We start from the raw sequence: 16128 nt of genomic DNA on the forward strand, positions 1-16128 counted from the left end.
GTCCCGCTGGCCTCTAGTGGGTTTTCCAACCCGCTGTTGAGCGCACCAGGAGAAGGCCCTGCTGTAAGTTCACACCTGCATGAAACCAGTTTCACGGTCTTTCATTATAGTCTCCACACCCATCATCGAACCCATCAGTAGGGACTTGGGAGAATTCCACCCAATGTTTTAAGTCCATATGCAATTATGATCACTAAGGAAAAGGTGCTACGAAAAGTAATGGGACTAAAGGCTCCCTAGTTCCCTGGACCTAATGGCATGAATTCTAAGGTCTGAAAATACCCTAGATTCTGGAAAAGTCCCAACAGCTAGGGAAACCACAAATGTAAGAGCATTATTAAAATATGAAGGGAGTCAGAAAGCAGGAAACAAAAGGCTATTTAGTCTAACATCTATCATTGGTAAGACTGCACCTGGAATATGGTGAACACTTCTTGTCCTTTACTTGTCGGGGAATATACTTGGATTAGAAGCAGTTCAGGATAAGTTCACTGGGTTGATTTTTGGATGAAGGCATTGTATTATGAGGAAAGGTTGAACAAGTTGTGCCTATATTCATTGGAGTTTAGAAGAAGAGTGAGGGCGATTGTATTGAAACGTAAGATTCTGAGGGGTTTGATCGACAGGGTAGAAATACGAGGAGGATGTTTCCTCTCATGAAGGAATCTCAAGCAAAGGGGCACAGTATAAAACATGGGGCTTATCATTTAAGGTGGAATTGAGGAAGAATTTCTTCTCTGGAATTCTCTACCCCAGAGGGCAGTAGAGGCTAAGTCATTGAATATATTCAGATTGTTGATTGATAAGTGAATTTAGGATTATGAGGAACAGGCAAGAAAGTGGAGTTAAGGCTATAATCTGATCAGCCATGATCTGACCAAATGACAGAGCAGACTCGGTAGACCAAATGACATACTCCTGCTCCTGTTTGTTATGATCTAATGAACACCAGTTCACCAATTGACTTGGTTTCTGGAGGAAGAATAAATCGATAGCTTGCAATTGAGATTGCAGTCCTCCTCTGGTGCAATGTCAAGCTGCAAATTGCATTTACAGGCAGGGGCAATTTAACTGGACTTTTGAGGAACAGCATCTGTCACGGACTAAAATTATATTGATGGTGCTGTTATTACATAATCATTGGCAAGTTAGGTTGAGAGGCACAGAATTCTTTGGCTTCACCTTCTTCCAGTCCAGGGTCAACATTGGGCCGGAAATTGCCTTCAAAGTAACAGGCCATTGTTGCTCTTCATTGTTTAGATGTAAAATGATGCAGCAATTTTAGGCAAGGGGGACATGAACAGTTTTTTATTAATTCAAAGGATGTAGCTTTGCTGGCGAGGCCAAGATTCATCGCCTATCCCTAATTGCCCTAAGGAAGTGCACATTTGCTTATCTTGTTCGGTCAAGTTCCAGATGAGGAAAGACAATATGAACTGGTATGTAAAATTTTAAAGCAGGACACAGGAATGGAAAAACAGCAATGTGCATAACTCAGTGAAAGTTCCAAACCTTTGGAAAGGCTGTTAAAAAGGCATTATAGAATTCCTAAAGCAAGGCACAGAGTACAAAAGCTAGGAAGTTATGCAATACCTTTAAAAAATATTGGCCTGGCCTTGAGATTACTGTATCCAATTCTGGGTGCCATATTTTAAGAAGGTTGCCAAAGCTTTAGAACGGGTACAGAATGGTACCAATAATGAATTGTGCATCTTGTTAGATAAGGGAAGATTTAATAAAGGAGTAATCAGAGGACACAGATTTAAGGTAAATGAGAAAAGAACCAGAGGCAAGTGGAGGAAATTTGTTTTTATGCAGTGAGTGTAATCATCTCGGATGAACTGCTTGAAAGGATAGTGAAAGCAAATTAAATAATAACTTTCAAACAGGAGTTGGACGAAGACTTGAGGAGGAATAATTTCAAGGAATTTGGAAAGTGTTTCAAACAGCTGGCACATGAACAGTGAGCAAATGGTGTTTGATGCTGTATCATTCTATGATTCTTAGCAAGAAGAGCGTAGCATACTGCCCACGTCGCTGCAGTTTCTAAAGCATAAACATCCTTAAATGCAACTAGTAAGCTTCTTATTTTTCCCCTGATACAGTCAATTACTTCTGCCCACCAAGTCACCCAGTATTACCTCACTACATCTTCCAGGATTCTGTAGGAGTGCTGTTCCTTGCAAGCTATTGTAGTATTGGCTGAGTGCGGAGGTAATGAATTGAATGGTCTTTCCCTTTTTTCTATGGCACAGTAAGAAGTCTCTCAATGCCAGGTTAAATTCCAACAGATTTATTTGGTACTACCCCTTCATCAGGTGACTCACTTGATGAAGGGCCAGTGCTCCAAAAGCTTGTGCTACCAAATAAATCCGTTGGACTGTAACCTGGTGTTGTGAGACTTATTACTGCGTCCACCCCAGTCCAATGCCGGTATCTCCACATCATTGCCTTTTTTCTATCTTTGCATGTAGCAATAATGGTGACGCTCTTTCTGAGAATTTCAACCTTGTTGTTTCAAAGTGAAGTTCACAATAGTATTGTAAATGTCATGGCTTTGTCCCAAAGGCCATAACCAAAATGGAGAGGCTTCACAAAAGTTGAGTTTCAGTTGAGCAGCGTTTTCTCAGTACCAGGGAAATGAATGTGGCATTTAAAACCGGAGTATGTCACTTCCTAAGCAATGGTTAATTAATGTTTTAAAGCCTGTTAATGTTGCATATACATAATTTATCGATAATGTCCACTTTAAAATGAAGGGAGCCTAAATAAAAGGGATAAATGAAGCTTTTTGCTTCATTCACATGAGCAAAAACAAGTGATGAGTACAGATGAATTGTAACATGACATGATTGAAAAATTTGGTTTTACCTGTTGATTGATGAAGTAAATCAAAAGTTAATGTCTGTATAAATTTAACAACATAATCTTCTGTGCAGAAGATTTTCAGTTCAATGTCATTTAAATTCCTGACACAGCTGCAGATAGTTCTTCCTGAAGCCACATGGGTGACATTTTTTGATGACAGTGGATTTTCTCATTCTCATACAGCCTCATAGTGCTGTTTCAGCTGCAATTTGCAGGCTTAAGTAATTGGTCATTTTTGGATGTTTAATTATTCATCAGGTGCTTGCCATAATTTGCAATGATTATGAGCTCCTCTACATACTCTATAAACCCAGGACTCCACAATGGAAAATAAGGCATTCAGTGGGTCTTTATACCTGTGAAAAATGCAAACTCTTTCATACCTCAGTATTCTTCAAATCATCTGTGAATTTTTATCTGAAATGTATGTTTGTCTTTTCTAAACTCTGAAAGTATTTTCATCCTTTAGGTTACACTCGTAACATCTGTACAGCATCATATAGTTTTCCAATACTGTGTTACACAATCGTGCAAGGTTCTTTACTTTCTTGTTTTAGAGAGTGTAGCAAAATAGCATGAGTTAGAGAGATGTAGGACGAAATATATTTAACCATGAGTCTACTCCCACATCACACTACTGTTTGATTTAATTTGATTTATTGTCACATATATTAACACACAGTGAAAAGTATGGTTTCTTGCGCGCTACAGAGACAAAGCACACCAATCATAGAGGAGAAAAGGATAGAGTGCAAAATGTAGTTTTACAGTCATAGCTAGGATGTAGCGAAAGATTAATGAAGGTAGGTCCACTCAAAAGTCTGATGGCAGCAGGGATAAAGTTGTTCTTGAGTCGATTGGTGTGTGACTTCAGACTTTTGTATCTTTTTCCTGACGGAAGAAAGTGGAAGAGAGAATGTCTAGGATACATGGGTCCTTAATTATGCTGGCTGCTATGCCGAGGCAGCAGGAAATGTAGACAGAGTCAGTGGATGGGAGCTGTTTCCTTGATGGCTGGGCTACATTCACAACCTTTTGTAGTTTCTCGCAATCTTGGGCAGTACAAGAGCCGTACCAAGCTGTGATACAACCAGAAAGAATGCTTTCTATGGTGCATCTGTAAAAGTTGGTGAGAGTTGTAGCTGAATTTCCTTAGTCTTCTGAGAAAGTAGAGGCATTGATGGGCTTTCTTAACTATAGTGTCAACATGGAGGCACCGGACAGGTTGTTATTGATCTGGATACCTAAGAACTTGAAGCTCTCGACCCTTTTTACTTCATCCCTGTTGATGTAGACAGGGGCATATTCTCCTTTACACATCCTGAAGTCAATGACATTCTCCTTCATTCTGTTGACATTGAGGGAGAGATTATTGTTGCCACACCAGCTCACCAGATTCTCAACTTCTTTCCTGTACTCTGTCTCGTCATTGTTTGAAATCCGACCCGCTACAGTGGTGTCGTCAGCAAACTTCAAAATTGAATTGGAGGGGAATTTGTCCACACAGTCATAGGTATATAAGGAGTATAGTAACGAGCTGAGAACACAACCCTGTGGGGCATCAGTGTTGAGGATGATCATGGAGGAGGTGTTGTTGTCTATCCTTAGAGACTGTGGTCTGTGAGTTAGGAAGTTCAGGATTCAGTCGCAGAGGGAGGTGCCAAGGCTCAGGCCACAGAGGCCACGGTGCATTAACAACAGCAGAAGACCTGTCATTGAGACCTGTTCATTTAAAATTGCGACAAATTCACCAACACCTTATCTATAATTCTTGAAAATGGATTTTGAGTGTGATCTGACAATGTTGATTAAATACCATAATTGGTCAAAGTTGAAGGATAGCCCCATACATATGTTGCTCAAGTGTTAGCTTGTGTGACCATTTAAAGTCTCTCAGCTTAGCATATTCTGAAGTTGCCAGTCCCTCTTGGGCACATCTAAAAGTCATTTAGAGGGTAATTTATTTGCAGATTGGCAGAAGTAGGCAGTGATTGGCTTTCTTCCCAAAAGGTTTATTGGCATCTGTGGCTCTAAACTGCGACAGCTGTGAGAGTTTTAAGTAAATATATCAGTGTCATTATAGATGCTATCAATAACTCTTGCACGATGGCAGGTATTTTGTACCAACAAGTTTTGTTGTATTATTTCCCCAGGATGACCGTCGTGAGTCGAGATTAACACTTCGGCCACCAAGTTTAGCAACACCGTATGCTCCTGTTCAGAACTGGCAGCACCAGCCAGAGAAACTTATCTTTGAATCTTGTGGCTATGAGGCTAACGTGAGTATGCAGTCCCAGAATTACTAATTTACTTCATTCAGCGCTAGACTCAGTAAACAAAATGTTTAATATTTTTGGTTTGACATACTTCTCCAATGGCATTGCAACTTTTCTGAAACACTGTAAGCTCCAAAGTTGTTGCTTACTGTATTTGTTACTAGGCTAGCTTCTCATAAAAATGATTTTTCAGCCTAAAACAAGTAGCATATTTCACTTCTTGTGAATAGTCATGACATGCACATAATTGTTATCAAAACCCTCTCTCCTTCTGAAATATAAGCCAGCATTTCTGCCTTTAATTCGGCATTCTTTTCTGATACAAAAAATTGTATAGTTCTTCTTGGTTTATTTGTCATCACATTTGAGTAACTTGTAATTCAGAACACTAAAAATACTTCTTCAGAAGCACCTAATACTAACTGATCTTCAGTGACATTACTTATGGGTTTCTGGAGCACAAGATATGCTGCAGTGTTCAGCTGCTACAGTAAACTATCTCTTAAGTCTGCCACTTTGGAGCTTAACTTGGCCAAGGTTTTGTGAAGAGTCAAGTTGTGAAGACAATTGATGTTGGAGATTCCCCTAGGTAGGCTTTTCTTCAGGTGTAACTTTACAAAGATTAATGTTGAAAGACAAGCGACTTCCCAAGAGAAATGTTGTGAGTAACTTTCTTTCAATTTGTTGCAGTATTTGGGTTCCATGCTGATTAAAGAACTAAAAGGGACTGAATCAACACAAGATGCTTGTGCAAAGATGAGGGTTTGTATCTAGTGTTCACAATTTGTGGCAGTACTTTGGAATGAACCATGATTGAGTTTTTAATGTTTCCTTGTGCTCTTGTCTAGAAATCCACTGAACAAATGAAAAAGATTCCAACTATTTTCCTCTCCATCACCTACAAAGGTGTAAAATTCATTGATGCCTTCAACAAGGTATTTTGTAGAATTGTTAAACATCATTATTTCTGTTGTATTATGTATCTTTCCTTTTAATTGAATTTTTTGTTAATTTTCTTCGACCCAAAGAAGTGCAGAGAAAGGAAAAATAGACTTGAAGTTTGTTTTATATTGGGTTTATGTTCTATGTACCTATTTTGTAGCTTGAATGCAATAAATATCCTATTTTTCTTTGAGTTTTCTAGTTGAACTAAAACCAGATGGGAATCTGATGCATTTAAACCAGAACATCTGAACCGACAAGCCTGTTAAGATGCAGGTTTATTATTGCTTACCAAGTCTTAATCTGCCAGTGGGTTCATTCAATTCCCCATCTGTCCTTTTGACATTTAATGACATTGTCACGCTCACTGCTATTTACTTATTGAATGCCTATTTCAAACTTGCTTGACTTGATATCTCATTACCTAATACCTTTTACCATTTAATTTTGTACTGTAGGTTATTATGAGCTGAAGTCCTCAACGTAATACCTACAAAATGCTTCATTCTCACCCCCATTGTCCATTACCAATTTTAAGTTTTACATTAAATACAAATTAGTCTAGGTGTGAGGCTATCAGTGTTTCTAGATTGAGATGGCATTTTCTTGTGCTTTTATCTGTCTGAAATTGTGAAAATATAACACAAAAAATGCAAAAGAAAAAATTGAATATGCCTGAAATAAAATGCAACATTGTAGTTGAGAACAATGCATTTCTGTAACCTACATAAACCTACATTTGTCTCTTTCACAATGGATTATGTGCACTGAAAATTTTTTTTTTTATTCTTGGCTACACCCATGTTAAGGTATCTCATGTCCCCATTCTGTTTAAAATACACAATAATGACCCAGTGCTAATCATTAAAGCCTATTGTCAATGGAGTGATGTCCACCTGCACTAAATACTTGTTTTGGCTGCCTGTATCTCTCTCCTCCCTCGATAAATTACCAGATGTTCTTACTTTGCTCTGGGTGTGTTTTTATCCTTATTTGCTAATACCTTAGTACAGGGATAGTCTTGGGTTTGAGTAGTTAAAGTGCAGCTGAAGTTGAGCTAAGTATTTCCTCTTTGCAGTAACTAGTTTAACAAGTGCAATAGAAAATTTTCTTTGTTATAAGATTGAGAGTGTTGCTGTTAAGTTTTCCACATACGTCATCTTCAATTATCTGCAAGTGTGAGATAGTTATCTTTTTTAGAAAACATAGAAATTACTGTAAAGATCAATCAAACTAGTTAAAGGTAATAACACCATCTGCCTATATTAAACCATCTCATTCATTACATAAAGCAGCAGTGTAGTAACAAATCTCAAAGGGTTCTAGAAATATTTCTGCATTGTCATAGCAGAAATTCACCATCAAACCAACTTTAAATTTCTCTCAGTGGTACTGTTCTTGTTTCCGTGAGATCTGCAAAGTGTTGTGAATATCTCCTGATTTGGCGCAGGGTACAAATGTCCAGTTTCTGCTGACGTTTCAAATTGTCTTTGCAGCTCTCTCAGTCCAAACCATCTTTTATTTATCAGGCTGCCAGTTGAGATATGTCATTATATCACCCCATTAGTTCTACTATCTCCTAGATACGTGCTCCTGCTGACAGTGTAAAATCTTCCATTCTGTGCCAAGGTAACAAATATATATTGATAGCAGAGGCAGTCACACTGAAAGGGTCACTTATGTAGGCTTAAATGCTTTGTCGTAAAGAGAAATTGAGTAGCAAGAAAAATCTTGATGCAGCGGATGTTGCCCTTAAATTGTCCTTGCACTTTGTACAAAACAAATCAGAATCCATTTTAACCATACTCATGTCTCTGCCGCAATAAAAAAATGAATGTTGCTTGTATATAGTCCAGTGTAGTACAATGCAGTGGTGCAGCCTATTAGACTATCTGTCAATCTTGATAGGTCGCAGGTTGTGTTGTGTATTGATCTCGGTTGGAACAAGAGTACTTTAAAGAACCAATCACGTGAGATCCAGATGACATCATCAGCAATTTGCACAGGCAAACAGCTTTTTATTCTAATAGCCTGTAGACTAAGCACCTTTCCAAAAAAGCTCTTATTTGTTTATACTTTTGTGGCCTACAAGCCCATCCTTTAAAAAAAACCACAAAGAAAACTGTTGAGAAGGTTGTTGGATCACATTGGAAACTCCTGAAAAAGAACTTTTGAAATTCAGTGGAGCAAGAGAAAATTATCAGAATATGCTGCAGATATCCAAAAACATTGAAAAAGTTAAATAAAAAATATCACTGAACAAAGCTGGTGATAAAGGGGTGCCGAATAATAGTAGCAGCCATTAGAGGAACTGAAGTATAAATGAATGTTTCAGGGAAACAGTGTCAAGAAGAAGCTCGCCACGTGCCCTGCTGGAAAGTTCTGGAACAGTACAGGGAGCACTGTGAGTACCCTGCAACAATACCTTAGAGTTGGGGGTGCAAAACATGAAAGGATACAGACTGAGCTCAGTGGTACTTGTTTGAAAGAAGCAGCGAGGTAGTGCTAAAACATTTTGTGGAACATCATGCTTACACAATCCCTTTCCGTAGTAAAAGCAGTGGGAATCTTCGTGCCATGGGATCGTATGATGAAAACACTGAGCAGTGGAGCTCATATACTGAAAGATTCGATTATTTTGTCCAAGCGAATAAAATTAAACTTTCCTGAGTACAATGGGAGGGAAACATTCCAGCTCCTGAGAAGATGGTGGGAATGTCTTGCAGGGCCATTTTTCACCTAAAGGTTTTATCATCGCCGAGAGGTATAGGTCTTGTAAGTGTAATCAACAAGAAGGTGAATCAATCACAGTTCCTAGCTTCTTTTGAAGAAATTAGCTGTAGACTGTGAATTTGAGGATGCCTTGACTGACACCGTGAGAGACAAACAAGTCTGGGTTAAGAAGTGAAGTTATTCAAAAGCAGTTATCAACAGAAAGCTTGAAGTCTAAATCCAGAGAAGGTTATAGAAGTTGCAGTCTCCATGGAATTAGCAGTCAGGGAAGCTCAACAGTTAAGTTTGTGCACAACAATCCATAAAACACTGGCTGATCCCTAAACACAGACCCATGTTCGAAATTGCCACTGATATGCAAAAGCTGAACATGCAGTAGCTGATTTTTGGAGCAAAGACGTAGAGGGCAGGAAAGGGCACATCCAACATTCTTGTTGGAGAAAGAAACAAGTTCCAAGAATTATAAAAAGCAAGAACCAAATGCTTTACCTGGAAAACTGAATAGAGGGAAAAATATTCGTGAAATACAAAAAGGGTGAAACAAATGACCAGAGTCATAGTCAGAAGATTATCAGTTCTTAAATGTATTGGCTATTGCTGGTGCAGCAAACCAATACTGGGTCACTCCTTTACTGGATGGACACACAGTGAAAATAGAGGTGGATACTGAAGCAGCAGTTTCATCGGTACCAAATTATTTACCGAGAAAAGCTATTGCATATTGCCTTTAAACCCTCAAACTTAATATTAAAAATCTACACTGGAGAAGTGGTTCCATTGGGAGGCTGTATTGATGTATGTGTGCAGTTGAATGGACAGACCACAGACTTGTCCCAGCATGTTGTTAAAGAAAACTATCTAGCATTAATGGGGGGAACCTGGCTAGAAAAGACCGAGGTGAATCTTATGATGGATTCCGAAGCAGGCCCCCCACCCCTATTGTTTTTAATGGGAAGTTGGGTCGCATTAAGGAGATTTCAGTCAAATTAAGATTAAGGCCAAAAGTCAAACAAGATGCTTAAAAGGCTAGGTCAGTGCCTGAAGCAATTAGGCCTAAGTATTCGAGTTGCTGTTCAAGATGGGAATCCTTGAACCCAGTAATGTGAATGATTAATCCATGACGATAATACCCATCTTGAAGAAAGAAGGATCAGTATGCATCGATGGCAAATTTAAAGTCGTTATCAATCTGGTAGTGTGTACACAGCAGTGCCCTCTGCACCTGATGATTTATTCACTGAATTGGCTAGAGGCCAACATTTCAGTAAAATTGATCTTATTCAACTTACCTCCAGATTAATGTGGATCCTGATTCACAAAAATATTTGTCAGTCGTGACACATAAAGGGCTATTTGGATATAAAGAGCTTCACATTTGCACCTACATTGATTCAACATCGTGATCTGGAGGTGCCGGCATTAGACTGGGGTAAACTCAGTAAGAAATCTCACAACACCAGATTAAAGTCCAACAGGTTTATTTGGTAACAAACGCCACTAGCTTTCGGAGCACTGCTCCTTCATCAGGTGAGTGGGGAGTTCTGATCACAAACAGTGCATATAAAGGCACACACTCAGTTTACAGAATACTGATTAGAATGCAAGTCTTTACAGCTAGTCAAGTCTTAAAGGTGTAGACAATGTGAGTGGAGATAGCATTAAGCACAGGTTAAAGTGATGTGTATTGTCTCCAGACAAGGCAATAAGTGAGATGTTGCAAGCCCAGGCAAGTCATGGGGGTTACAAATAGTGTGACATGAATCCAAGATCCTGGTTGAGGCCGTTCTTATGTGTGGAATTTGGCTATCAGTCTTTGCTCAGGGACTCTGCGCTGTCATGTGCCGTGAAGGCTGCCTTGGAGAACGTTTACCCGAAGGTCAGAGGCCGATTGTCTGTGACCGCTGAAGTGTTCGCCAACAGGAAGAGAACAGTCTTGCCTGGTGATTGTCGAGCGGTGTTCATTCATCAGTTGTCGTAGCATCTGCATGGTCTCCCCAGTGTACCATGCTTCGGGCAGCCTTTCCTACGGTGTATTAGGTAAACAACGTTGGTCAAGTTGCAAAAGTAAGTATATGTACCTGATGTATGGTGTTCTCACGTGAGATGATGGCATCCGTGTCAATGATCCGGCATGTCTTGCAGAGGTTGCTGTGGCAGGGTTGTGTGGTGTCATGTTCACTGTTCTCCTGAAGGCCAGTCTGTTTGAGGTTGTGTGGTTGTTTGAAGGCAAGAATTGGGGTTGTGGGGATGGCCTTGGTGAGATGTTTGCCTTCATCAATGACATGTTGAAGACTCCGGAGAAGCACTGGAAGACGAAGGCTACACTGTCCACCGTGTCCCGTGTTTGTCTTCTGAGGAGGTCAGTGCAGTTTTTTGCTGTGGCACATTGGAACTGTCAGTCGATGAGTTGAGCGGCAGATCCTGTGTATACAGAGGGCTTGTCCGTAGGGGATAGCTTCTTCAATGTGTTTAGGGTGAAAGCTGGAGAAGTGGAGCATCGTGAGTTTATCTGTGGGCTTGCAGTACAGTGACGTGCTGAGGTGACCATCCTGAATGGAGATCATATGTCTAAGAATGCAACCAATTCCGGAGAGTTGTCCATGGTGAGTCTGATGGTGGGATGGAACCTGTTGATGTCATCATATAGTTGTTTCAGTGATTGTTCACCATAAGGAAGAAAATGTCATTGACGTATCTAGTATATGGCACTGGTTGAAGGTCCTGTGTGGCGAAGAGGTCTTGTTAGAACCTGTGCATGAAGATGTTGGCATATTGTGGTGTGAATTTGGTCCCCATGGCTGTTCCGTGTATCTGGATGAAGAACTGGTTGTTGAAGGTGAAGACATTGTGGTCCAGGATAAAACAGATGAGTTGTAAAATTGCATCTGGAAACTGACAGTTGTTGGAATTGAGTACTGAGGCAGTTGCAGCAATGCCATCGTTGTGGGGAATGCTGGTGTAGACTGCAGAGACATCCATTGTGACGAGGAGTGCTTCTGGTTCAACTGCTCCACGTGTGCTGAGTTTCTGAAAAAGTCCATAGTGTCATGGCAAAAACTGGGGTTCTTTGTATAACGGGTTTCAGGATGCCCTTGATGTAGCCGAAGAGGTTCTCGCACAGGGTCCCATTGCCTGGTAGGATGGGACGGCCAGGTGTGTTTGCTTTGTGTATCTTTGGGAGGCATAGAGATCTCCAGCGCGAGGAGTATGTGGGATGGGAGCATGGAGGGTGCTCTGAAGATCTGGATCAAAGGCCTTGATCAGAGTGTTGCATTGATGGGTATGTTCTTTGGTTGGATCTGCGCTAGTGTTCCTCGTTGTTCAGTTGTCGGTATACTTCATTGCAGTACTCTGCTTTGTTCAGTATGACAATGGCTCCTCCTTTGTCTGCTGGCTTGATGACAATGTTGCGGTTGGTCTTGAGAGCGTGGATGGTGTTGCGTTGTGCTTAGGTGATGTTCGAGGCTGTCTTGAGTGCGGTTGATGAATCTGGTGTTGACGTGCCTTCTTGCCTTCAACCAACCACACAACCTCAAATAGACCATTGTCCGCAGAAAACTACCCAATCTTCAGGAGATCAGTGACCACAATACCACACAACCCTGCCGCAGCAACCACTGCAAGACATGTCGAATCATCGACACGGATGCCATCATCTCGTGAGAACACCATCCACCAGGTACGTGATACATACTCTTGCAACTCGGCCAACGTTGTCTACCTGATACGCTGCAGGAAAGGATGTCCCAAGGCATGGTACATTGGGAAGATCATGCAGACGCTACGATAACGGATGAATGAACACCGCTCGACAATCACCAGGCAAGACTGTTCTCTTCCTGTTGGCGAACACTTCAGCGGTCATGGGCAATCGGCCTCTGATCTTCGGGTAAATGTTCTCCAAGGCAGCCTTCACGGCACACGACAGCACAGAGTCCCTGACAGAAACGGATAGCCAAGTTCCGCACACATGAGAACGGCCTTAACCGGGATCTTGGGTTCATGTCACACTACTTGTAACCCCCATAACTTGCCTGGGCTTGCAACATCTCACTATCCTGTCTCAAGACAACACACATCTCTTTAACCTATGCTTAATGCTATCTCCACTCACATGGTCTGCACCTTTAAGACTTGACTAGCTGTAAAGACTTGCATTCAAATCAGTATTCTTTAAACTGAGTGTGTGCCTTTATATGCACTGTTTGTGATCAGAACTCCCCATTCACCTGATGAAGGAGCAGCACTCCAGAAGCTAGTGGCGTTTCTTAGCAAATAAACCTGTTGGACTTTAACCTGGTGTTGTGAGACTTTTTACTTGATTCAACGTGCCATGGAAGTGACTTTTTCCAAGAAGATGCCCCACATACAGTAAATTTGTCATATTTTCACACCCTCCCCCATCCCCACTGAGTTTCTTTATTTTAGAATTGCTCTTTTCTGCAATGATGAACTTTCTAAACCGCTTAATGATGTTTGTTTTGTTTCATTACCAGAATATTATTGCTGAGCATGAAATCCGCAATATTTCCTGTGCTGCCCAGGACCCTGAAGACCTTTGCACATTTGCTTACATCACTAAAGACCTACAAACAAACCACCACTACTGTCATGTTTTCAGCACACTTGATGTGGTATGTCATTATTATTCTTTAGTTCTTTAAGAAACTAGTCAAATGATGCTGTATTTTATTTCTCCTGTAAGTGGCAAGCCAGTAGCTTCCAGTTCCTGGGGATTGCTTGCCTCTATGGCCAAGTATGACCCCAACCCCCTGGCCCTTTATTTGAATATTATTGACCAGCTTTCTGATCATTTAAGCTGTAACGTCTGTGTAATGCCTGCACAAATAGAGGACAGATTATTGGAAGTGAGAACTGTATTGCTTATGTAATTGTTCATAAATCTAAAATCTTCATGTTGCAGTGACTGAGAGTTTTAATATTTCACCACTTCTTCAATATCGTCAGATAAGGTGACCTGTTGGAGATTTTGTGACTACAGTCAAATTATGTAGCAAAATGCCACCTTTTGTATAGGATATAATAAAAACAATTTATTGTAGGAATATTGTAAACACAGGCTCTCCGACAGCCATGTCCCCAGTTTTAAAAAACTCCATCTAAAGTGAAAACCTAACAAATTGGTCAAAGCTAAGCACATCAATGGGGGAGTTTTTTTTGAGGTACCCACCTTTTTTGAGTGTTTTCCAAAGATAGATACATGGACATCATGTAAGATCAACAACCCCTCCCATCTTGCTGCTTCCGGAAAGCATTGAGCATTAGGGAAGTTAAGGCTAAGCATTGTGTTCCTCAACTAGTGGTGGAAATAGGCAAAGATAGTAAACATGACTAAGATGTATGAAAATTCTTTGTGTTTCCTGAAATACAACTGCAGGATTTTGTTTAAATAATCAGTTTAGGTGAAAGCTGTATCGTGTCCTGTCTCACTATACTCCCCGATGTAAGATCTTCATTAAGTTTCAGTTTTCATCTATAATAATTAAAATTGCTGTTGTAATTGTTACAACCTGGATTCAGTCTGGTGGAGAATTTGATTTTGGCATGTATGTCCTGAATATAATGAGTGCAAAGTGCTATAATATTTGGGTGATTGGATGATGCCTGTTTTGTTTTCAGTTTGACTTTTGTACATTGACCATATTACTGCATTTAATGAAAGACCATCCACACCCTATGTGTCCGCAGGCTGGAGTGTAACACCATAATTTGATTTGATTTATTATTGTGACGTGTATTAAATATAATAAAAAGTATTGTTTCTTGCATGCTATACAGACAAAACATACCGTCCGTAGAGAAGGAAATGAGAGAATGCCGAATGTAGTCTTACAGTCATAGGAAGGATTGTGCTGCGACTTGACCATGGGAGCTCACAACTTCTCACTTCATTCAAACAGAATAGAGTTTTGCAGGTTGATTAGTGGGAGTTTTATTTGTTAATAAGAACACAGTGGAAGTTACTGTAATATATGGTATTGAAAGAAAAACTTGAAATAATATCTCATTCATTAATTTCTATTTTTCCCCAGAATCTAACGTATGAAATCATCCTTACATTAGGACAGGCATTTGAAGTGGCTTACCAGCTTGCATTGCAAGCCCAAAAACCTGGTCAGAAGTCTTTTTTAACAGCTGAGATGGAGTCAGAGGAGATGAGGTCTTCCAAACCAGTCCCCAAGCCACGATCCAGCATGAGGAAATCTACTGTGAGTATCCACAAACTCTCGTGCTCACAGTCTAATTCAACCTATGGTATATTGAATATACATAGTATAAACATTGGATTTTTTAGTTTGATTTATTATTGTCACTTTTTTTGGGATACAGTGAAAAATATTGTTTTTTGCACACTATAAAGACAAAACATAGCATTCATAGACTACATAGGGGAGAAGGAAAAGAGAGAGTGAAGAATATAGTGCTACAGTCACGGCTAGTATGTAGAGAACGATCAGTTTAATATATGGTAGGTCCATTCAGAAGTCTGAAAGCAGCAGGGAGCAAGCTGTTCTTGAGTCGATTGATATGTGGTCTCACACTTTTGTATCTTTTTCCCGATAGAAGAAGGTGGAAGAGAGAACGTCTGGGTGCGTGGGGTCCTTGGTTATGCTGGCTTCTTGGCCAAGGCAGTGAGAAGTGTAGATGGAGTCAATGGATGGGAGGCTGGAAGGGATGGGGTTGCTTGAAAGTTTTCATTGTGAGAGTAGTACCATTGAGGAAAACAAATTTCCAGTTGCACCATGTGTTTTTCAATGTTTCGGGCAGTATCCTGTGCTTGTCGTCTGGAGGAATGACTGGAGCAGGTGAAAGAGGTAGTTATATACAGTGGAGAATAGGAATATGGGCAGATCTTGCTCCTGACTGGTCAAGATATTGTGTTTCTAATAGGTCAGTTAGTAACATTCTTGCTGCTGATTGTGTAGAATGGATGGTCATGTGCTTCTTGAATAAGAGTAGTCAGATGTCTTGGGGGATGGTGTGGTAGCAGTCGATCTCCGTAGATCTCTATAGCCTCCACATATTTTAAATGCAAATTACAGCATAAAATACCATAACCATAAGACAATTTAATAAAATTGATAAAATTTTGAGTTATTAAAGAAAAAATTACATAGTTCAGGAAGTGTTTAATGGAGTTAGATTCTGGATAATGACCTTGTAAATGTAATTTTCATCGTCAATATTAGTTTGGTATGATTTAAGGGGATTCAGTTTTGAAGAACAAATGCATCTTGTAACAACATATAAACTTTGTCCTATCAGGTAGGGCATCGTCAATAAAATG

At 40.1% G+C, this 16128-nt stretch overlaps 1 protein-coding gene across 14 annotated transcripts in view; it reads left to right on the forward strand.

Annotated features, from left to right (window-relative positions):
• Nucleotides 1-16128, forward strand: part of anks1aa (ankyrin repeat and sterile alpha motif domain containing 1Aa) — a 373296-nt gene that overhangs the window by 342808 nt on the left and 14360 nt on the right. For all 14 annotated transcript variants that reach the window (XM_080210246.1, XM_080210245.1, XM_080210251.1 and 11 more), the window contains 5 exons: nucleotides 5022-5147; nucleotides 5835-5906; nucleotides 5993-6079; nucleotides 13316-13453; nucleotides 14873-15049. In XM_080210246.1, coding sequence (XP_080066372.1) covers nucleotides 5022-5147; nucleotides 5835-5906; nucleotides 5993-6079; nucleotides 13316-13453; nucleotides 14873-15049 — 600 coding nt within the window. The remainder of the gene's footprint in view (nucleotides 1-5021; nucleotides 5148-5834; nucleotides 5907-5992; nucleotides 6080-13315; nucleotides 13454-14872; nucleotides 15050-16128) is intronic.

Source organism: Carcharhinus amblyrhynchos, chromosome 22 (assembly GCF_965287045.1).
Source record: "Carcharhinus amblyrhynchos chromosome 22, sCarAmb.v2.hapA, whole genome shotgun sequence".
NCBI lineage: Eukaryota > Metazoa > Chordata > Chondrichthyes > Carcharhiniformes > Carcharhinidae > Carcharhinus > Carcharhinus amblyrhynchos.